We start from the raw sequence: 24,502 nt of genomic DNA on the forward strand, positions 1-24,502 counted from the left end.
ACATTGTTTTTATTTTTATAAATGCTTGTCTTACAATTTCAATGCGTGTCCATATTTCTCTAACTTGGTCATTGTTTTTATTTACCCAGGTTTCCAGATATTTGTAGTTATTCACTCTTTTTACTTGTTTTCCCTCGATATCTAGCTTTCTTACTGTATGTTGCTTAGAAATAATCATGGTTTTCTTAACGTTCATTTGTAGTCCATATTTTATACTGACTTTAGTAGCTTACTTTATGGCGGGTACACATTTGCGAGCAGAACTGTTCGCGAACCGTTTGTGAACGCTATATTCGTTAATGTGTACGGCAGAAAAAACCGCTTGCGTACTGTTTCATCGTGACTCGTCGCGAACCAAATTGTTGCGGTTTATTTCACGACTTCAAAGGAAGCTCGGCTTTCAGTTTGGACGGCGCTTACTAGACGCAGCGAACATTTTTATTGTGTCATCAAATCGACATTGTGTGAATGACGTGTTCCTTCCTAGAGAGACGTGAGAAAACAGTAAACTGATTATTGTCATGGACGTATAAATAAAGATAAAATCTTTATTTATACGTCGATGATTACTGTACATAATTTTATTTTTGTTAAACAAGCAAAAACAGGAACATAAATCAGTACCCAAATTATAAATAAAATGAATCATTTCGCACATGTGTGTTCGTTGTTGGTTTGTCGCTTTCCATGGATCGAGATAAGTATGCGATCAGTACGATCACGTACGATGTAGAATATTTTTCAAGGATCTGTACGCGTACTGTACGTATACCGTTCGGCTCGCATATGTGTACCCACCTTTAGCTTAGTAATCTATTTACTAAGCGTTATAATAATATATTTCAGTAATGCCAATAGATCACTACACTTTTTTACAATATAGGTCTTGGACCTTGTGATACCAGCTTCAAATCTTTTAACAATGTAAGATGTCGCCTTAAAACCGAATAAGGTCAACTTCTTGTTTTTCATAATTAAAATTACATTTTAAAAAGTTGCTATATTATTCTGTATCATTGCAGCTGAACACAGATTAACAGCAGAACTTTCTGTTTGTTTGTTTGTTTTTATATTATTAAAAGGTTGATTTTGACATGTTTTGGTTTCGTACAAAGAGCTAAAAAATTTAAAATCTTAAAAGATCCATATTATGTACAATATGGTTTATAGAGGTTTGTCAAACTAACTGCTGTCAGTCCCAGGTTGTTAAAATAGACATACAGTTTTAGACAAAAATCTTGTCTCCTCCGCTCTATTGGCGCATGGACATTGTCCGCCTCCATGTGGGTGTGACCTATTCTTATTTTAGCCGTAACAATTTCTTCTTTTCCACTGCCAGGAATGCCAGTATCTGCCCATTTCAATAATAAAGATCCGATTTCATTTCCGCCACAAGCTCCTTTAGACTCGTCCCACATAATTCAATGGACCGTTGAATCAGAAAAATCATACAACATGTAATTCAGTGTCCAAAGCTTTCTCTTGTAATAACTTATACGATTTGTTGTGAATGAGATGGAAACCGTTTTTACAGATCAGCAGTTGATGCCTTAGAGGTAATGGCATTCTGCGCCATTTTGATGCTCTTGCTTTTTAAGTCATATATTTTTTGACTTTATTCAGATGTGCAGGATGATATCCCTTATATTGTTTCTCATCTGGAGTCAAATTATTTTTAAGTTTTACTTGAAAAATGTCACGTATGTCATACCCGGTCAATGTGGCCCGATTCTAACGCCTCGGGATTCTAGAACGTATGCTTTTGTTTTGTTTCACCAAAAATATTACATGCACATTTATTTTGACATTAAGAATGAATAGGAATAATGTAAAATAAAACGTTTTAAGATGCACAAAATTGTACACTACAAATAAGCTATAGTATTGTGTTCGCCTCTTAGTAACAAACAGACTTTGGTCTAATAGTCGTCACCGTTTCCCCACTGGTGGTAAAAACTAAAAACTGATTGGTTTTTCTATCTTAATATATTAGTTATTTCTTCTCCCTTCATTTGCTATATCGCATGTCAGGATTTGTTCAGTTGTTTATTATTAGGTTCAAAATTTAAAAGATTTAAAATATATGTAAAAGTGGAAAGACTAGTGGAAAGTCACTAACTCATATAAGCACTTAAAATGCGTAGCTTTTCATTGCTCGTTACAGAAAAAAAGAAAATACTTCAAATATGTATTTTCAAGATGATCATACTAGAAAACAGTATAACAAAAAGAGAAATCAAACGATTTCTACCTGACGAAACCGAATTCAAATTTTTACCACTGTGCTTCCTAAAACTTGCGAAGCAAACAGCTTGATAAATTACTCGGCAAGGGAATCTAAAAATTACATTCCACATGCCGTTCATCATGATCAAAATTCGTAGTGAATTCAGTTTCTGGTACTCCAAACGGAGTAAAGTAATAAAACATAATGACGGTATTAGATTTTTGTTTCGATACAGAGTAGCGACAAGCCGCTTATACGTATTTCGACCTCTTTAGGTCCCATCAGAGCGATATAGCCACTGCTCTGAATCAAAACAAAAATTATTCCCGTCCTAGACAATAGTTATCAAAATAACTATATACGAACGTAACTACGCCATCTAAAAACATTTAGATTTTTTTTTAGATTTATTTTAGAACAAAGAAAACATTTTAAACTGATTATAAAAAATGTCCCACAAACGCCAAAGTTAGATGAAATCGTTGCTTATTGGATTCGTACACTGAAGGCAAACGGACACAAAGGTATTTATTCATCTTCAACTTAATGTTTTGCTAAAAGCATGGCAAAGTAAGACTTTTCTGGATTTTTTAAATTATTCAACATGAAACACTGGTGCAGGATAAATGCATTTATGACTCAGATATTGAGTAAGCGAGAAATGACAAGAGTTCATCTGCGAGTTCGACAACTAGATGAGCTTTTAGAATACTTTCCATCCATGCAATACACACATCCTTTGTTCACGTTGTGATAAGATATTATCTCAGGTTTCTCTCTTTCAATATCGTCACAGGCTCTGTCATGCATTGATGATATAATTATTGTAGCTTTGTTTTCCTTTCTCATATGAGAGAGAATTGTACATTCTTATCTACATCCGTATATGCTGGACCCAACTTCTCTATTTATATTAGGTAAGAATATATATTTATATATATTCTTATATATATATATATATATATATATATATATATATATATATATATATATTCTTATATATATATATATATATATATATATATATATATATATATATATATATACATATATAAATTAAGGATCACTCAGAAGAGTGGTGGGTTTTTTTCGGTCAAAAGGTGGAGAAAAAAGACAAAGTTGATGGCTACTTCATCTATTTATTGAAAACGTCTTCAGTAAGTAACTAGTTCTAGCATCAGTCAGAGTCATTATTTTAATGCCATATTTGCATGTTTTATTGGGCATATTATACTTTTAAACCTACACCTTTCTCTAAAACTAACGAGCATTTCATCAATAGCTACCGATTGTTCCAGTCCATACAAACTTTGATATCCATATTCCATATTCTGTTAAATATATAAGAAATTTCTGCCACTGGATTATTATATTTGCGTTCGTTTCTGTCAACAGAGTTATCAAAACAACATGAAAAATTTCCCTGCCCGTTCCATCCCTTGTAAAAAGTGACTTTATATTTTCATGGTTCGAGTTGAATACTCCAGAATACATTTAAAGTCCCGAGAACGCCTTCACCTCTACAATATCGATACCCTTGAAATAATGTTTATTTGGAGTATAATTCGTTTCGTTAAACAATAAATCTCACACTATAGCAGAATCAGCTTTCTCTCCAATACTTGAAGCTTTTGTTTTTAGGACAGAAAATTTTGTAACCAGAATATGGTTTCTAGTACGTGATACTGGCCGAACTTCGGAAGCACACCACCTGAATCTATTTTTCCCATAATAGTATTGTTTGTTATTAGTTGCAGTCAGGTACTCATCTACAGCATCTCTTACGTCACTGTATGCTGAAATTTCTAAATTCGTGTCATTATCTGATTCAATATAATTATCATCTTTTGCATCCTCGCCAACATCACTAACACCACCATCTAATTCTTCAAATCATTTCCGAGCTGTCTCCTCAAAATAAGGATCTGTATAACAAAGTCTTTTGGATGGGCCGGCCATGATTAGTATAACTCTACACGCACTTAATGTAATCAAATTAGTAACACGAACAGAGACGTGCCGCCTGAGAGTCTGGTTAAAACTGAATTTTCACGATAAATTTTCAAGGAGTGCATATTTCTCCTTCCAAATCATGCGACCGCTGAGCAACCAATAGTGTTAGGAATAGATAAAGTGTGATGCCGGTGGGTAAAGTCGTTTGCAATAATTCGTATTAGAATATGTTTATGCCATGCTACAGTCTGTTAAACGGCATATTTCCGGTTAAGGGTTAATATGAATGGCCCATCTGCGACTTGCATGTACTCTATCCAGCAGTATTTGCAAGTCCTTCATGGTTTCTACGATGATTGCAGTATCATCGGCATATATTATTGTAGGGGAAAGGATAAGGTAGCTGGTTCGATGATTTAAAAGTAAATATTTGAAAAATTATAGTCTCACCTTCTTACATTTGGTAGATAAAAAATAAATATAGACCTCGAAGGAGCAGCGACCAATAGGTCGCCAAATTGTGGATTAGTAATAATGTAGTAAATAGTAAAATTGAAATTGGGATAATTAAAATAAGAATTAAGGAAAAAATATTTGTATTGTATTATTTACACGAATCAGTAGTAATATCGGAATTGCCAACAAATCACCCTTTTTTAATGATAAAAACATAAATGTTCATAAAATTCATAACTGTTCCGCTTAATTGTTCTTAAAACTAATTAAATGCAATTTATCGAGCAAAAAAGTTTATAGTTTGTTGTAAATCCGGCAACCCTGTAATTTGTCGGTAGAAGCGTGAGAACTATAACTTGCTTTTATTTGAGAAGCTGAAAAGGAAGTTTGACTTACGTGCTTCTATTTGAGAAGGCAAAGACGAAGTGTTTTAAGGGTAGTTGGATTTGAATATTTTGAATCTGAAAAACTGACAGGCGCAGAAGATACAAAACAGCACGAAGAAGGAATGTCGTGCTGATCGTATAGTCTTTAATTAGTGAGAATAATTTTATTATTATCCTTTATTTATTTAACAAACTATTGTAGAAAATACAATTAATTTTCTACACTTACGTTGTTTATGATCTTACCTCCTACTTTTACTCCTTCTGTCTTGACATATAGGGTCTCACGAAAAATGTTTTCTGAATATAGATGGAATAGCAGGAGTGATAGAAGACAAGTCTGTCTTATACCACGTCTTATTGACATTTCGTCTGTGCGTGGAAAATAAGGCGTAACATTTCTTCTGAAAATTGGCAAAAAACTAGCTATAAGATACAGTAAAGAAAGAAGAAAAATTTTGAAAACTCGATATGATAATGGAAGAAACAATAGAGCCCAGTATAATGTCTGTGGGAAGTGACGAATGTGGTAATGATGATGATGATGATATCTAATCCCAAGATACCGACATATTTATTGAGATTTTTAATATATGTATGTACTTTAATATTTTTCTAGTTCTCTCTTGTTAGTTAAACTCGTGTTCTTCGCCACTGAGGTATTTTTTGGAAGTTTGTCTTGATGATCATATTAGTTTTATAAATTATTGTACAAAACTGAGACGAAAACTACAAACAAAATTAAATTAATACGAACCTGTAGAATTGTTTAATAATTCTTTTATCTGTAGATGTATTTAAATTTCTTTAATAATATTAACATTTTATTAACGTAATGAGACTGTTTTATGAAAAAAAATCAAGGTCGAATTCCGTTCAGTGGCATTGTCATAATATATGTTAGAAAGTAGACCTAGGTATTAAATTAATGACGTAAGAAGTACTGCATATAACCCGTTATAATCCCATATAACGACAACCTTTGGTTTATGATTAATATACTGTCAAAGCGAATCAAAGCAATAATTTATATTCGTTAATCTTAATTTTGCATTTTATATCTTCTGCAAAAAAGCACCGTTAATGGGTAAATTTACTACAAATTTCTATTTAAAAAGAACAGATTTTAAATAAAATGTAGGAGCATAAGAAAAAGAAAAGAATACCAAAAATATTTTAATTTCAAGAACACAGGAACGAGAGAAAGAGTTATTGTCAAGAAGCTAATAAGAGAAAAGGAGAACGAAGCATGGAAACCAAATTGGTCCACAATAAATACCTATTTTTTCCCAAAGAATGGAGAAAGTACTTCAAAACTGTTGAAGTACCACGGTTGCTGGATCCGCAGTCCGACTTAAAAAATCCGGATTGGAAATCGAAAAGTCAAAAATTTAATTACAATTATTAGCAAAGTAGAGAAGTACTTCCGTACTATGGTAAAGATTATTTTCGTTATTTAATTGCAAGATTCAGTTCTGCAATAAGTCTATACAAACTGCTTTTATTGTATTTGCATTGCCAATTTCTCTTTTTCCTTTCATAATTAGTAGACTAGTATGTACTGTTAATTTTACTATGGTTTTTAGTATTGATTAATATTATTTAGTTATGTAAATCTTTTAAAAAGTCTGGTACAAACAGAAAAATAAGACCTACTGTTCTTAATGGATGGGAATGTAATTATTAATATACCAAGAGTCTTTGTATATAATTACGTCCTGATGACGATTATCTTGTAAACGTTGATTTGTAAGATATTAAACACTTTTTTAACGAGACAAATCCATATTTTAGGAAGATGCTGTAAAAATAAATTGAAGCAATTATTAACTAACCGTCTTCTGACGGTTAGGTAATAATAAACGACACTCACATGTGAGTTCATGTCAACTTTTTATTCTACTTGTATATAGTTTCTTAAGGAGCAGGTAAACAGTACTCAACGTACCCAAAGGTGAAAACCAATTGCTGGGAAAGGCGTCACGTACAGTAACTCAGCTGTATCAGATATATAAGAACCTTTGCAGCGTGATTTCAGTGGATGCACCTTATGATACATTACACTGACCCAAATTACTGAAGACACGCGAGTTATGTGTGCACAGTGACAAAATTAGCAAAAGTGGGTAAAGCTTAATTCTCTTTGAATTCATAGAGCATTTTCTTATTCATGTGCCTCATCCTTTAAAGACATTGGCTATCATCACGACCCAGTTTACACTGCGCATATATTCACATATTGTAATTTGCCAGCTATATTTGTGCAGCGTTGTAACGTTGTGATATAAATATGGAAAATATGCGAAAACGATAAGTTCTAAATCATCAAAGGCAAGAAGTAATTCATATCGTTTTAAAATTTACAAAAAATTAAGTAGAAAATGGACCATTGTTAATATATTTAACGAAAGTGCCGGAACGTGTTGCTGCAATGATAGGTATTTCTGTAGGTACCACTGAATAATTATTATTTTTAACCTAAGCTAATTTTAAGGTTTATCCCTTTCAACTATAAAAATAATTGCTGGTACTGGTCGTCAAGTTAATGCTGGAGAAAAAGCGTCTTCTCCTCCGGCAAAAATGAAGTATAAAGACTACCATCGTAATCCAATCGAATTGGTTTACGTTTCATTAAAAAATTATGTGGGATCAAGAAACGTGACGTTTAAGAACAATGTGATCGGCCTATGCGATAAATTTTATGAAAAATTTTCATCTGAAGAATGCAAAAATGTATGTGAGCAAACGATCAAAATTAAAGACGCATTCATCAATAAACAATTTTTGATCAGATCTTTTATCAGATAACTTTGATGATGAATCTCAAAATAAAACAACGGATGAAGAACTCGATTTATAAATATGTACGTGTATGTTACTGCTACTTTCAGAAAAAGAAAAAGAAGATGAGATCATTAATTATAATTAATTATATACCTTTTATAAAGGATTTTATTATTTTTTTGTGATATACGGTATACAGCCAGCTACAGGAATTTAGTTTCCTTGTGGAAAAAGAAGATGTTCCAGGTGAAGACAACACGGAGAAAGTAACTGAGACAAATGGTGAAATGAACACCATTAAAAAAGGGAAAAAGTGAATCCGTAGAAAAGTAGTATTAAGAAGAAACAAAAATAAAAAAATTAAGGACACCAAGGAAACCCAAGAAAAACCCAATGAAATGGAAGAGCTCCAAATGGAAAACATTCATAAAAGTAAGGCAGGACGACTTTTCAGCCTTAATAAAAAAATAACGAACACCAGCGAAAAAAGAGGTCAAAAAGACAGTAAGAAGACCACTGAAAAAGAACTTAAAATCGTTAGTAGGAGCCAGGCAATTTTCTACGAGGCAGCTATGAAACAGAAAATCGTAGAAACTGACTATTATTTTGTCGAAATTGTAATCTATTTCTGCTAGTTTTTGCAAGAAAGATTTATATTGCAATCTATTTCTGTAATTGTAATCGTAATCTGTTTCTCCTAGTTTTTTATTGGTATCTATTATAAAGGTGTCGTGTAATTGCAATAATTAACTAGATAAATAACCTAAGATAAATCCTAACACCTTTAGTAAGTGACTAATTTGCAAATGTTTTGCTAACTTACAGTAAATACTTGAGTTACTGATTTTCCAGAAGCTTCATCGAAACAAAAAGGGTTGGGAACAAAGGAAAAGATTTAACAGGGTATACGAAAAGGTGAAACTACTAAACTGCAAAGAAGAATAAATTTAGCATAGATCGCATATGGAGCTTTATCAAACATCTCCAACAGCAACATGCCAAATTATTGGAAAAAGAAGACGTTAGAAGAAATTAGAAGGACATGCGTCACAGATGTCATAGAACACAGAGCGTAGCTGAAGTGGAACTGGGTGGGCCATGCGGCCAGAATGAATGCTGGTTGTTGGACCCAAAAAATTACAGTGTGGAGACTACGAGCTGATAGGAGAAGCAGAGGTCCACTTACACGATGGACAGATGATTGGCTGCAGGAAGCTCAAGATTGCCAGAACTGGAAGGAATTGGGGGAGGCCTATGTTCAACTTTAGAAGAAGGATGGCTGATGATAATGAAGAAAAGGTGACAAATTAATGTATACGAGGTCTGGCCTCGTATACAACGTATATATATATATATATATATATATATATATATATATATATATATATATATATATATATATATATATATATATATATATATATATATATATATATATATATATATATATATATATATATATATATATATATATATAATTAAATAACGAGAGCGCGCAGAAGCCATCCTAGAGGAGAAGAGTGAGAAACGAATGCAGCATTGGATAGCTGGAAGTGTCTACTCTTGCAGTACGAAATCACGTTTTTGTCGCTGTAGTAGTATTTTTTCTGTCGAGGTTAGAAAAGAACGTGTTTTTTCTCGTGCCGATAACAATGTGTGACGAAAAACACGAGCAACAGATTAATGTGAAATTTCTCGTTAAATTAAAAAAAAAACTTTGACTGAGTGCTATAATTTGTTAAAAGAGGCCTATGGTGAGAATTTTTTGTCTCGTGCGCGTGTTTTCGAATGGTATAAACGCTTTTCTGAAGGCCGAGAGAGCACTGAAGATGACCAACGTCCAGGTCGACCTGTCTCTGTTTCAACTCCGCAAACAGTGATCAAGATAAACGAAATTGTACGCGGAGATCGTCGTATGAGCATTTGGATGATTGCTGAGACTGTAAACGCCGATAAAGAAACTGTCAGAAAATTTTTATATCACGAATTGAACATGAAAAAAGTTTGTGCGAAGTTGGTCCCAAAAAATTTGACCTCTGACCGAAAGCTCGTCCGTCAACATATCTGCTCAGATTTTCTTGAGAGAGGGTCAAACTGTAAACCAAACTATTTGAAAGTTTTGGTAACGCTGCGAGAGCGAGTTCGTAAGAAACAGCCAGAGTTGTGGAAAAACAAGTCGTGGATCTTGCACCAGGACAACGCACCTGCCCATAAAGCGCTGTCTGTAAAGCGGTATTTAACCGCTACAGGCATTCCAGTTTTTCCTGTTTCCGAAGATCAAGTCTGTCTTAAAAGGAATCCGGTTCGAGTCGATAGAAGAGATGAATCGAAAAGCATTGTTTGACCAATGGAAAAAACTAATGGAACGGTGTGTGGCGAGGAAAGGGGAATATATTGAAGGAGAGCATTCGATTGTAGAATAGTTTTTAAAATAAAACTCTTTTTCATAAGCAGTCTCGTTATTTAATAGCCAGAGCTCGTATAATGTGAACAGAACGTTATAGTTACCCCATTGATTGCTGACTATCTTTACGACAAGTATTTTACTTAATACTAATAATGTAGGTTAAAGACATTCGATTTCTCGTAATTTTTTGACCGTTACATTATCTGAGAGATGAAAATTGTACACACTTGCTATATTTATAAGGGCCCTTAAGAAAATAATTGCAAGAAATGAATTCCAGATTGTTTCTTAATATAATTAGATTTCTATTTGTTTATATAATTTAGGATCATAGCTTTTACAAACGACTATACTGATATTATCTAACGTGCCTGTTGATATAAAAATAGGTTTATGGTTTAGGGAAAATTGCAACAAAGAATATATTTCTGGACAAAGTTTTGAACAGCGCAATTGTCGTAAACAATGTGATGATAAAAACGCAAATGTGTACTAATTAAAGTAAAATATAATAGCCAATGTCATTCAAGAAGTTCTTGTCCAATAAATATTAAAATTTTAGTCATGTATTATCTGTTTCCGACGTTTACATAAAAAAGAGAAAACCCATAATAGAGCATAAAGGATCAGTAGTACTATGACATTTTACCAACTCTAAAACAGGATTTCATTTATTATTATTTTATTCATAAAGTTTAATGCATTAAAAAACGTAATATTTCTTAACATTATAATTTGAGAGAAGTAATTTTCTCTTCCCGTTCTCGAAAAATAATATTCATTTGAAATAATTTTATTTAAGAAAATTGTTTTATCAACCAAACATAGTCGGTTCATTAATACGTGATATAACTGTAAATAATATAACCTATAAACGTTAAAACTTACTTTATATTAAATTATTATGCGTTTCCTAAGAATAAAAAAGTTTCTTTAACTAAAATGATACTGTCTTATGCTTACTCGTTACGTGAAGGTTTTTTAATGTTGTGGCTTGTTGTAAATAACAATTATTGTTTTACTTCCTGTAGGAGGTGCAGGAAATTGAAATCCGCTTGTTTTAAACAGGAATTCCTATTCGACAATGTTATGACATTAAATTTAACCTTGGAATAAGATAAAACTAAAGATTGTTATAAACGTTTTTGTACAAATTCGGTAAAGGTTAAGGAAAGAAAAAATAATAATATAATAAATAAAGAAGGTACAGCGATTGAAATATTTTACCAACTGTTATCAAAAGCTATGGTAAAAAACAAAAAATTACTTTTATAATGGACCATTTTAATTAGGCCAGTAAAAAAAAATCTGAAAAAATCTTATACAGGTTTTTGAAGGTTCTGAAAGGTATCCGAGGAATAGCCGATGACAAATCTTTAAAGACGTATAGTTGATTTTACTATGTTTTTTTAAAGAATCATAAAAAGTGAAAAAAAATTTTTTTTTTACTTTTTTTAAAAGGCCTATCTAAAATGACATATTCATAGATAAAAACTATAAAATATAACTCCTAATGCAACACAAGTTCTAATCAACAGTAGCTCAAATTTTAACAAAAATATAAAAAAAAATTAAGTATTTTGAGTCTTTAATAGTTCAGGGCAAAACGGCATATATTTAAAAGGAAGCATCGCAAATGTATGTTTTTGTTTTTGGTGCATTTCTTGCACAAAAAACATGGGCCCTCTGCTTACATTTGCAGCATCATATTCATGGTTCCACTGACTTATGCTTCGCAACAAAATCTTCGTCATCGTCAGGTTTACTTTCAAATGCTTCTTCTGGATCTATTTTAATTAGTCTCCTAACCTGTCTTGTAGTTTGACTTTGAATTTTCTTTGTTTCTTTTTCTTTGACTTCCGCCAAGAAGGGATGCTGGTGAGTACAGTTGAAGTGAGTTACCTTTTGCGTTTTTGCATTGTTTTGATGTGGATAATAGAAGACTTATGGTATCGAGTGCAATAACGTACTTAACATTTTTCTGTTGTTTGCTTCATCGTACGATTTATCCTTTTCAATCTATTATATAGTTGATTCTTCATGAATTTCATCAACGTTGTCTGACAATGTGACAATGCTGCTATATTATGCTTGTCTTTTGTCTTAGCGGAAAAAACAGATAATCAGGAAAAATATTAGTATCAACAGGCCAGAGACCTGTTTTTTAAAAGCCATTCATTGCATTTTCCACAGTAGCTTTTCGTATGTTATACGGAAGACTTGCATCTGAGAAATTGGCCTTGGAAGCAAACAAGTTTTATTTTTCTCTTTTGTTTTATTTTCTCTTTTGTATTCTGCAACACACGCAAAAATTTAAATGTTGAGGATATGTAATTTCCAACTGAGATTGTACAACAAAAAACTGTAACATGTATTCCACGTTCAGCCCCTGCGATAGTACCAATTTGTTTTTTACCAGTAACAGCAAATATTTTTGGTGGATTCAGTACGGTGGACTTTCCAGTCTCATCCAGATTGTAGATTCGTTCAGGAGGAAAATTATATTTGTCGATAACTTTTTAACATGCTTTGAAAAATTTTGATATATTTGGTTTGTTAAATGCCATTGCTCTAGCTATCGAGGTATTTTCAGGTCTCCTTAATAAAATATCGAGATGTCTATTCGTAAAGCCTGGTCAATGCCCTTATTTTTTCCCTTGCTACATACCCAGCTGAAACATGGACTCTCAAAAAAATCGATAGGAGTAAGATAGAAGCCTTCGAAATGTGGATCTATAGAAGAATTCTACGCGTGTCCTGGACAGAACATAAAACAACCTGTTAATTCTGGAAGAGCTTTATATAAAAGATAGGCTATTGAAAAAAGTAAACCGAGCATGCCTAATTTACTTCGGTCACATAGCTAGAAGAACGGGGACCATGGAACTATTGGTAGTAGAAGGCCGAAGATAGAACGCCGAAAACCAAGTGAAAGATCTCCAACACGATGGGCAGACCAAATGAAGTCTCTGGTAGAAAATCCCTACAAGAAGCCCTGACAAGGGCTCAAGGAATGTACAGGATTTTTTCAGCCTTTAAGCCAGTCTTATTCATCACGTTTCGATTCCTTGTTAAACCTGTGGTCGAAATTATTCGCTTCTGCCCAGTCATAAGCAAGTCTCCTCAAATCATCATAGGTCAATCCAAGTATTGGCGCTTCTAATAATTTCAAATGTTCCACTAGTTCGTTCTCTTCGGCGATTGTAAATGTGATATAAAATCTACCAAGTCTTTTCTTTTTATTTTTAACTCTTTTATTATAGTTATTAGCATGTCTTCTCAAGGTTGTGAATGGAACGTTGAATTTTTTTTATTCTTTTTGATGCCATTTGTTGACTACGAACATTCGATGCGCACTTTGCATTGAGTTTTCGTCCCAGGTTGGCCTATTTGTTTTCCTAACGTATTTGCCGACCATGATCATTGTAACACAGTTTCTGATTTATTTATACGTATTATTTAATCCATAAATTAGCCTAAAATAACATACATCTGTTTGTATACATGCCATTTTACCCAACGTAGACAAATGCATTTTATTCGGAATAGATCGTTTTCACATTACCCCATTTTTGACCTAATCAACAAACGATACAGATCTCTGTTAAACCACAACTTATACTAGAGCATATGTTGTTGTGGTATTTACCTTTAAAATTTGCGAAAACGTTATATGCAGAACGATTTGTAATGAAGAAGTGAACGAAAACTATTCACTTAACTAATTATAAACACACTGTTATAGCAGAATTGACAATGAAATGAACAACTAAGACACGCAGTCTCATAAAGGTTGTCGGCAGTACTACAATAATTTAGCGTTCTGAGCTGACATTGTTTTTTGTATGACATATATTATATTTACTTGGAATTATGACAATTAATGATTTATTGAAGTGTGCTAAACCTCAGTTAGGTCGACCAAATATATCATAAGTTATTTAATTTGTTTATCCCGGAGTGCCATTATTTCAACAACTGTACTTGCCCAAACAGTAACTTTAGAGCTATTTAACAGATCGCAATTGATTCTTTCAGGATTTAATTTTATGATTTTAAGATATTAAAAAAATTTCAACATTTTACAGAATTGTTATTAAAACTTTTTAGCTTATACACATTTACAATAACTTTTATATTTTTTATGTTACTCGATTGTAAGTAGGCTCGCTGAAAATATGGTGAAAAAAACAATCTTAAAAAAACAACCTTCTATGAGCAATAGGAAATAAGATGGCATTTTTTTTTATGAAAATCATATTTGCTTTGTTTATTAACATTAAGAGCTGAAAATTAAACAGATTATAAACAAAGATATAATAAGAACTGTGTTATTTTCACCACCCGCAAAAATCGAACAATTACGGAAAAATGAATGAGTTAAACTTTTCCATAACGAAGTTGAATTTTACTATTATTTTGTAAGAAATATTTAAATTTTATTTCTAATGTATATTATTTATATCAACATATAATAGTAATTCAATTTTTTTCTTATAAAGTATAGAATATTTAATATTCTGTACTTTATAAGAAAAAAATTGAATTATTATTATATGCTTATATAAATAATATACATTAGAAATAAAATTTAAATATTTCTTACGGATTAATAGTAAAATTCAATAACCTTTTATTAAAAAGAAGTCAAAACAGTATATTAGTATATTACTAAGTTTAAAAAATGAGGAAATTATGAATATCTAAATTACCTCTTCCTCTGACGAGTCCACGATCTCATCTGAAGCTGCAGTTGTACTAGACGTGGTGGTAGTTGTCGTAGTTTTGGCAAAAATTAGGGCTGTTGCTCTTTTTCCGTGAACATCTTGAGTGCTTAACCATAAAACACCTAAAAATTATTAACACTATAAATTAACAAAACATTTTTAAATCAAATGTATTATTTTCAGCAATAAAATAATTTTATATCTCAAAATATAAGCTTTATTTCTCGTTTGATAATAAATTAATGTTTCCAAAATATATTAGTCCAGTTGTGAGAGATTTGACCTCTAAAAATCATATGAACAAGTTGAATTTTGCTGACAATGTCAATTTTAGGACCCAAAAAAGGTGGGAAAAAGTTTACCACTTTTACTCTCCGGTTTCCTCTTAAAACGCCCCTTCGTAGGGGTTGGAAAAACAGATAAAATCGATTTACCAAAAATTTGCAAATAAAAAATGTAGCTGAGATAATTTTGAACCAAAAAGTTTATTAGCACTTTGTATCACTACAAAGTGTAGTGTATTTGTATCAACTCGACGGTAAATTTCTGACCGTCTACCGTCATCTCTTTTATTGAGACAATTTGGCCTTTTTTCAATTTCTATGGCTTCCCGGATAATTCTTGGTTTATAGAAGCAGATGGGGGCTATGGTTCTGGAGTTTTCAAAATCAATTTTGTGACCTGTATGAAGATGGTGTTGTCCTAGAGCTGAAATTGAGTCGGAATTGCGAACAGAAATGGAATGTTCATAAATCCTATTTTGGATTCTACGATTTGTTTGGCCTATATAGGATCGAAGGCAGTCTGCACAAGGAATTTCATAAACTCCGTGTTGTTTATTTGGAATGTTGTCTGTGATTGATCGGACAAGAGATGAAAGTTTTTGTTGTAGTGTAAATATTGTCTTTATTCCTCTTGATTTTAGAATTTTGTCTATTTTGTCAGTGACATCTTTGACGTAAGGAAGAAAAGCTTTCGTATGATGAGGGTCTGAGTCTTTGGGTTGAGAGTGAGTGGGAGATTGATGTCTATGGATACTCCTATTGATGTAATTTTCATAGTAACCGTTTTGGATGAGTGCTTGTTTTAAACTAGAGAGCTCAGCGGGTCTACTTGCATCATCTCAAAGGCATATTGATCTGAAGATAAGCTTATTAATGACTAAATTAATTAGTAAAGGGATATAATGAGAGTTGGCATGCAAGTAACGATTGGTATGGGTGGGTTTTCGATAAACAGAGTGATGAAAATCTTGGAATTGGTTTTTCTTTATAATAACGTCGAGAAACGGTAGGGATAAATCAGTTTTCACCTCCATCGTGAACTGGATACTAGGATGCATACCATTCAGATGGGTTTGAAAAGACAACAAAGCATCCCTGTAATGGGGCCAAATGACGAATGTTGAGCATAATTAGTGATTAAAAACACAAAAAGCCAACATAAAATCAAGTAACATATTTATCACAAAATAAAATTAGTCATATTTATATATATATATATATATATATATATATATATATATATAAATATATATATATATATATATATAAATATATATATATATATATATATATATATAAATATATATATATATATATATATATATATATAAATATATATATATATATATATATATATATATATATATATATATATATATATTTATATTAAGAATATACAGAATGGTTGAAATGTTGTTTAAACAGAAAAATTAATTTAAAATATTTAGAATATTCCAGTAGATATTGCTTAACTGTCCCGTGTCTGCTTTATAATTCATTGCATGTTATTATTTGTAATGTGAAACACTTAAAAAAAATCTTTTTTTATAATTACTTGTTGTAAAATAAGTTTTCTTTTTTGTACAATCTCTTTTGTACTGTAATTCTTTGTTTGAGCCATTGTGAAGTATGATCGATATAACAACTCTGACAATACGAACATGGCAACTTGTAGATTGTAGCATTTGCAAATTCTTTGAAATGTATATTGAAATATATTGAAATCCCCTCGTACGTATTAAAAGACGAAGTAATTTTTTTAATTCCTCTTAGCGTCGCCGAGTAAAATAGATATAAATACATTTTTAGAGTTTGTTTATATTTTATAGATGCTTTTTTCCTTGGTATTTTTTTTTATCGAAACCGCTTTTAGGATATTCTGGGTTTCAAATAAATATTCCAGTTTATATGTTTTGTTTATGCTAAGTTAAGCGAATGAATTTAAAAGATTATTAGATCACTCTCGCTGAGGCGTGGTCAAGAGCGGTGTGCTTCAGCGTTATATCCAAACTCTACGTCGAATTTGAAAGTTTTCTGTTTTGTTATTTTTCATGGAAAATGTGTAGCAGTTTAATCAGTTTAATGGTTCAGTTGCAGTTTAAGTGAGGTTTGGAAGAATCGTTGTTTCCATTCTCGTTTTGTTTATCCCTGGTTGTCATCCCAGGCTTTTTGGCAGTTTGGAGATGAATTTGTTCGTGTTCAGATTTTTCCCATCCAGTTCTACCCCCAGAAAATCTAATAGATCCAGTTCCCGACCCCATACATTATGCAGAGTGAAATTTAGTGAAATTCAGGTAATTTTTTCTGTGATTTAATTTCAAAGTAAAGACAGACATTTTTTTAATAATAATAATTGCTTTCATTATTTAGAAAGATAGTTCTTTACTTGAAATAATTATTTGTCACAGTTTATAGCCCAGTGACATTTGTAAGTTTTGTAGCAACAGAGTTTGTAAATGAATAGGACATAATGTAAGTTTTTCTTCTTTATTATTTTGGTATTAATCTCTGCAACTACTAATATAGTGTGTTTTGTGCAATCTGTATTTTTGTAACTGTTTGTGGTGAGACACAATAAATGTTTAATTTATTTCTCTGGACCATTTTGTCTTTTTATTTTAGAAAAGTCTCCTAACCATTTTTGTATTTCTAAGAATTATTTCAATAGTTACAACTAGTTATTGTAATGGTTATAATTTGGCACCTCGAAGCGGCGTCCATTTTAAATTGCTAGAGGTCCTTCCTGTTGTTTGTTTTGTTTGTCCATTTGTTCCAGGAGATTCATAATAGTACCCCTTTGTTTCATTTTTGTAGTTCCCAAACCCAACCCCATTGCCATTCAACTTATCCACGACCTAGCTCTCCAAACAAACCCTGAGTGCCGTTCGCACAGTTTCGTTTATTTTGTTTACCCTATCTCTGCCCCAGTAACTTCTGTCCCAATTTTCAACCCCCTGTAATAATACCCTATGTGGTAGGCAAAATATTACGTTACAAGATAACATTGGTTTTGTAAAAAGTTTGAGTCTTGTCTTTTGCCTTTGAAAAAAGTTGTCCGTTTTCAAATAAATTATATTTAAAAAAAATTATATTAGTAAATTGTTTAAATAATATAGTCACAGAAGGAGTCATTAATAAACCATTTAACCCGTTCTGTGACCAGGTTATTTAAACAAGTTACTAATATAAAAATCAAAGAAAACAGTATACCTACTTTAGAAAATATACCCATTCCAGAATTCTGAAGTCTTGTACCAGTTTGTACAGGTCCAGTTGAGTGCTACAATATGATTGACTGTTTTAGGTTCTGTGCTACAGAGTCTAAAGCTTAAGTCTACATTAAATAGTTCCATTGTATGCAGGTATTTGTTGACTGGCACCTATTCAATAAGCGAGCCTGTTATAATTCTGAACTTATTCCTGCTTGTTTTCCGCAGTAGTTCAATCCTTTTAGCCCAAGTCAGTCCAATATTCATTTTGCCATATTCTTGATTAGATATGCTTTCGTACATACCTTCGAGTGCTTTATGGCACTCCCACGGCCGGCTCTGGACAGAAGTATTTTATAGCTGATCGTCTTCCGGCATTTTTATTAACTCGTTCAATGTGCAATGACCCGGAACTCCTTAGACTAGAGTCTGCTTTACGGCTTCTAAGAGCCGTCATAGCCCCTTGACTACTATCTGTGAATATTTGTCCGCTTGAGTTCAAAATGATTTTAATAATTTGCCCGATCACTTTACTTTATTAAGTGAGTATATTTCTAGAAGCAGGTAACTAATATTTTTTCTGCAATCACTTAATAAAATAGGCATTTGCTTGTCAATGACAACGAAACGTTTTTTAATAATGCTTTTTTTAAAACCCATATTTATACTTCCTCTTCTTTATTATATATCTTTAAATTGTGTCAATAAAATAAGTAACAAATGAGACCAAAAATATGGTAGAGGATATAAACTCTCTCTGGACAGTCATATCCGGAGAAAGGAATCAATCCCTGCACTCCGCAGATTCAAGGTGTTTCCTGACCCGAGAAATTAGTATCTGCTAAGGTTTCTTTGTCCAGAATCATGAATGAAGTCGATAACGGTATTCTTGGCGGAGAAGAAAGTCTTTACAATGGTTTGAAGGGCGGAGGGTTTACCTGTTTAATGATGAAAGGCCCGATCTTGAAATTAAAGAAGTAGTGACAAGACTATGGACGAAATTGAACGAGCAAGAAGATTAACAAAGACCAGAAAAGCGACGGGGTCGGATAAAATACCGAGAGAAATAATAAAGCTCAAAAAATATACATGCAATACGCAGTTTGGATTCCACAGTAACCTTGTAACCAGAGAAGCACTATTAGTATTCAGATATGCTACAGAGAGGCAGAGTTGTCGGTCATCCAGTTTATGTGTTTTATTGAATTTAATGCCTTTGATCGAGTGAAAGATACTGAAATGATAACCATTATTCAGCAAGATAAAGACGTACGTATGATGATAAAGACCTACGTATAATTAAAAATCTTTACTGGCATGAACGTGAAAACATCAGGTTTGAGTAATACAGTGCTGCATTTTGTATAATTTGAGATACGCGAATGACATGGTAGATATTAATTGCAAATAGTTACGAAGCACTTTAACTGAAGCTAAACACTACAAAGACAAAGGTGAAGGTTGTCAGTAAAAAACTAATATAACCAGAAGTGATAACAGATTATGGAGAAGAACTGGAGAGAACCAACAGTATTATTTATCTTGGTTGTAATCTAAATGAGAACTGGGACATGAGCAAAGAAATTAGAATACGTATAGAAAAAGTCAGAGCTGCATTTTAGCTGCATTTATTAAAAATCTTATGTGGAAACAATATTATTTGAAAAATAATGTCTAATAATGGTCTGAAAATTAGATTAGTAAGATGTTATGCGTACTTCAACGGATACACTTTTGTAAGAAAACTTGAAGCCTTTGAAATCTGGGTGCATCGGTAAATTCTACGAATAAGTTGAGTAGATAGAGTTCATAACGAGGTTGTTTTACAGCTGAAGGAAAAAGTTACGGAAATGGTCAGAACAGTTAAAAATCGCAAACTGGAATATTTTGGCCATGTTATGCGTCACCTAGAGAGATATAATATACTCCATTTAATAATACAAGGTAATATAGACGAAAGAAGGGGGGCAGGTCGAAGAATAACCTCATGGCTTAGAAACCAGAGGGAATAGTAGATTCTATAATCTTAATAAAAATTAAACTAACTGGAATAGACCATTCCATGTTTACCTATTATTATTATCTACTTTTTAGTTGTATATATACTTTATCACTTTTCGCTATTAATGCATAATTATTTTCTTCAAACGTCAAATAATGATGACATTACTTATCTAACTTGATCCTGTCAAAGTTTGATGTCTCCGCCGGCAGCAGTTTTTTTTCCCATTTCTTTACGGCGGAGGGAAAAATGTTGTCATGGCAACAATATGAAACATGTCACAAAGCAACAATACAAATGTCATTAACAACAATTAAACATCATTTTTATTTATAGTAATATTAAAAGTACTGTTACGATAAATTCTGACCCAAAACCGTAAATATATTTATTACTAATATTTTCATTCATTCACGTATTTTTTAGGTAATGCCTACCTGACACACGATGGGTCCCCCTTTGTAATAAAAACATAACAGTTCGAACCTTCTGGAGACAAGCCGATTTAACCATACCGGTTCTGAGAACAATTCGCCGCTCTGTCTAGAAGGCCTTTCAGCAAAACAGCGGTCTATGTTCGATGTGTTTCGAGAAACAACTGTTTTCATTCTCGAATAACAGGACTTTATATTTATAGAGGAATTTTGGTTATGGAGGGACAGTTAATTCCGAAGACGCGCTCGCGAATTTGTTACGTACGGATATATATAAATTATTGTCAGATAAGTTAATATAAATAAAGAAATAAATTAAATCCGTAAGTGTTATAAATATTGAACCTTTTAATAAATACACAACAAATGGTGCCAGAAGTGAGATCGAACATAAATTAGACTTATAATAATAATACAAGTGAATATAAAATAAATTGTGAAAATGACGACGATTTATGAGCTGACAGTGACTAATTTAAGAAGACATCTAGAAGACAGAGAATTAGCTTCTACCGGAAAAAAGGCTGAGTTAGTCCAACGACTAAAGAACGCTTTGCTAGAAGAAGGACTAGATCCAGAGACTTATATATTTGAAGACAAACATGATGCTGTCCTCTCGTCGATTTCGAAAGTTTCTTCTGATGTAGCCAAAGTTTCTGGTGATGTAGCCAAAGTTTCCGGCGACATCGCTTCGTTGGAAGACAAAGTTTCTAACGAGATTTCTTCGCTGGAAAGCAAAGTCTCTGCTAACATCTCTTCGGAAATCTCTAAAGTCACTTCTGAGATGTCCGCCCTGGACGATAGAATATCTTCATTAAAAAACCAAGTTGCTGCCGATATGTTAGCCTTCGAAGAAAAGATATGGAAAGAGATGGAAAAGAAGATGGAGGAAACAGGGACAGCAGAGAGAGGTAACAATCCGATTACAGTGGAGATAAAAGAAGACGAGACGAAATTTAAGTTGGAGACACGGCCGAAATTTGAAGGAAGTGGAGGTTCTATTCATGTTAAAGTCCCAACTTTCGACGGAAAATCATCATGGAACAACTACATGAAACAGTTCGAATCAGCCGCAAGAGCAAATGGATGGTCTGAAAAAGAAAAGGCTGTAAACCTGACTATCGCTCTTCGAGGAGATGCCTTAGATGTGCTTCAGACCATAGCCGTAGAGGAGACCGATGATTTCGAACAACTGAAGAAGAGGTTAAATATGCGATATGGCCACGAACATTTGGAGCATGTATATCAGTCACAGCTTAAAAATCGTAGACAGAAGAAAGATGAGGCTCTTCAAGAATATGAGGTAGATATTGCCAGATTAGTACGATATGCTTATCCAACAGCTCCCGAAGACATGATGGAAAAATTGGCCGTTCAAACGTTTATTGATGGTCTTCGTGATCATGAAATGCAGAGAACACTACGATTAGCTCGTCACAAGACGCTGGTTGATGTTTTATCCGCCGCCCTCGAATACGAGTCAGCTACGCAGGCCTCTGGCGGTTACAGTAAAGTTAGGACTGTAAAAGAGGAAGGAGATGAAGATAAACTTGACCAGCTCTTTAATTTGATGAAAAGCATGACATGCAAGAAAAAGAAGACCATTAAATCAAGAAACTCACCATCAGGAAAACCAGAACGAGTCAACCTTAGGGGGGCAGCTTCGACCCGGAACTTTTCCAAAGACCCTCTCATACTAATAGCTTCTTTGAAATGTCGTGAAGATAGTGTATATGTAGATGGAGACATAAATGGTAAAAAGCATACGTTGTTGGTGGATACCGGAGCGACCAGAACCATTATACGCCCGACAGTTATAAACAGCCGAAAGAAACTGTTACCAACGAGGTTGCGACTTCGGACCGCTACAGGTGAAAATGCCAACATTCATGGAGAAATCCAGGTACAATTGGGAATTGGAGCAGAAAAGTTTGTCCATACTGTTATAGTTGCTGACATCGAAGAGGATGTTATATTAGGAATGGACGTAATGAATATGCATGGATTCCAATTGGATTTTAAGAATAAGGTAATCAAAGTTGGCAACGAGGAAGTATTTCTCCATCCACATAATGACAACACTGTGCAAGCAGCCATTAAAGAAGATACAGTCGTGCCTGCGAGAAGCGAAACGATCATAGTAGCGCGGCTACAGGGAATTGTGGACGAAGGAAGACCTGTTATGATGGAGCCTTGGAACCACGACGATGAGGTTGGCCGTGGAATCATAATTGGAAAGGAATTGGTGACTTCGGCTAAAGAAATTCCTGTGAGACTTATCAATGTCAACGACTACCCAGTGACCATCAAGAAAGAGACAAAGGTAGGAACTTGTGTACCTGTGACATCCATAATCCGTCAGGCGACAACATCTGATAATTCCAACGACAAATTCGACCAAATGGTTGCAGTCGCAGGACAGTCTCTAAATCAGATGGAGAAAAGGAAATTAAGGGAATTTCTTCGGCAGTATCGTGATATTTTCGTACCGAAAGGAGGAAAGACGGGAAGAACTACCGTTGTTAAGCATAAAATTGATACTGGTAATGCTAAGCCAATTCGTCAAACAGCTCGACGATTACCACAGGCGAAGAGAGAGGAAGCTGAAACGATTGTTCAGGAAATGAAGAAAGACGGGGTGATAGAACCTTCTACGAGTCCATGGGTCTCTCCGGTGGTCCTGGTTAAGAAGAAAGACGGAACGACGAGGTTCTGTGTGGATTACCGTTTGCTGAACAACGTTACCAAGAAAGATAGTTATCCTCTTCCTCGGATCGATGACACATTGGACACATTGGCTGGAAGTAAATTGTTTTCTACTTTAGATTTGAAGTCTGGATACTGGCAGGTAGAAATGGACCCAGTCGATAAAGAAAAGACAGCCTTCACCACAGGATCTGGATTGTGGTAATTCAACGTTATGCCATTTGGACTTTGTAATGCTCCTGCGACATTTGAGAGGCTTATGGAAAATGTGTTGAGAGGGTTATCTTGGAAAACATGCCTGGTTTATTTAGATGACATAATCGTCTTGGGGGAGACATTCGAAGATCATTTGAGGAATTTAGAAAACGTTTTTAATCGACTTAAAGCTGCCCAATTGATGCTAAACCCCAAGAAGTGCCAGCTATTTCAAGGTAAAGTCAATTATCTGGGTCATATAGTCAGTAAAGAAGGAGTGGCCGTGGATAAGGGAAAAATCGATTCCATTAAGGAATGGCCAAAACCAACTGACAAACATCAAGTGAGAAGTTTTCTTGGACTATGTACTTACTACCGGAGGTTTATTAAGAAGTTTGCAGATATCGCTAAGCCATTAACGCGACTTACAGAGGAAGCAAGAGAATACCGCTGGGATATAGACTGCCAAAATGCCTTTGAAACGTTGAAAAAGCATTTAATAACAGCACCAATTTTTGGGTATCCACTGCCAGAAGGAGAGTTCATCTTAGATACGGATGCAAGTAATGTGGGAATTGGAGGAGTGCTGTCTCAGATTCAAGGAGGACAGGAACGAGTCCTCGGATATTTTAGTAAAGTTCTTTCAAAACCAGAACGGAATTATTGCGTCACGAGAAGAGAACTGCTGGCAGTAGTGAAATCAGTAGAGCACTTCTATCAATACCTCTATGG

The 24,502-nt window shown here is 33.5% G+C and overlaps 1 protein-coding gene across 3 annotated transcripts in view; it reads right to left on the bottom strand.

Annotated features, from left to right (window-relative positions):
* Positions 1–24,502, bottom strand: part of LOC140443589 (uncharacterized) — a 224,418-nt gene that overhangs the window by 135,470 nt on the left and 64,446 nt on the right. For all 3 annotated transcript variants that reach the window (XM_072534937.1, XM_072534936.1, XM_072534935.1), the window contains exon 3: positions 14,926–15,062. In XM_072534937.1, the coding sequence (XP_072391038.1) occupies positions 14,926–15,062 (137 nt within the window). The remainder of the gene's footprint in view (positions 1–14,925; positions 15,063–24,502) is intronic.

This window comes from Diabrotica undecimpunctata, chromosome 6, assembly GCF_040954645.1.
Source record: "Diabrotica undecimpunctata isolate CICGRU chromosome 6, icDiaUnde3, whole genome shotgun sequence".
In the NCBI taxonomy this organism is placed as follows: domain Eukaryota; kingdom Metazoa; phylum Arthropoda; class Insecta; order Coleoptera; family Chrysomelidae; genus Diabrotica; species Diabrotica undecimpunctata.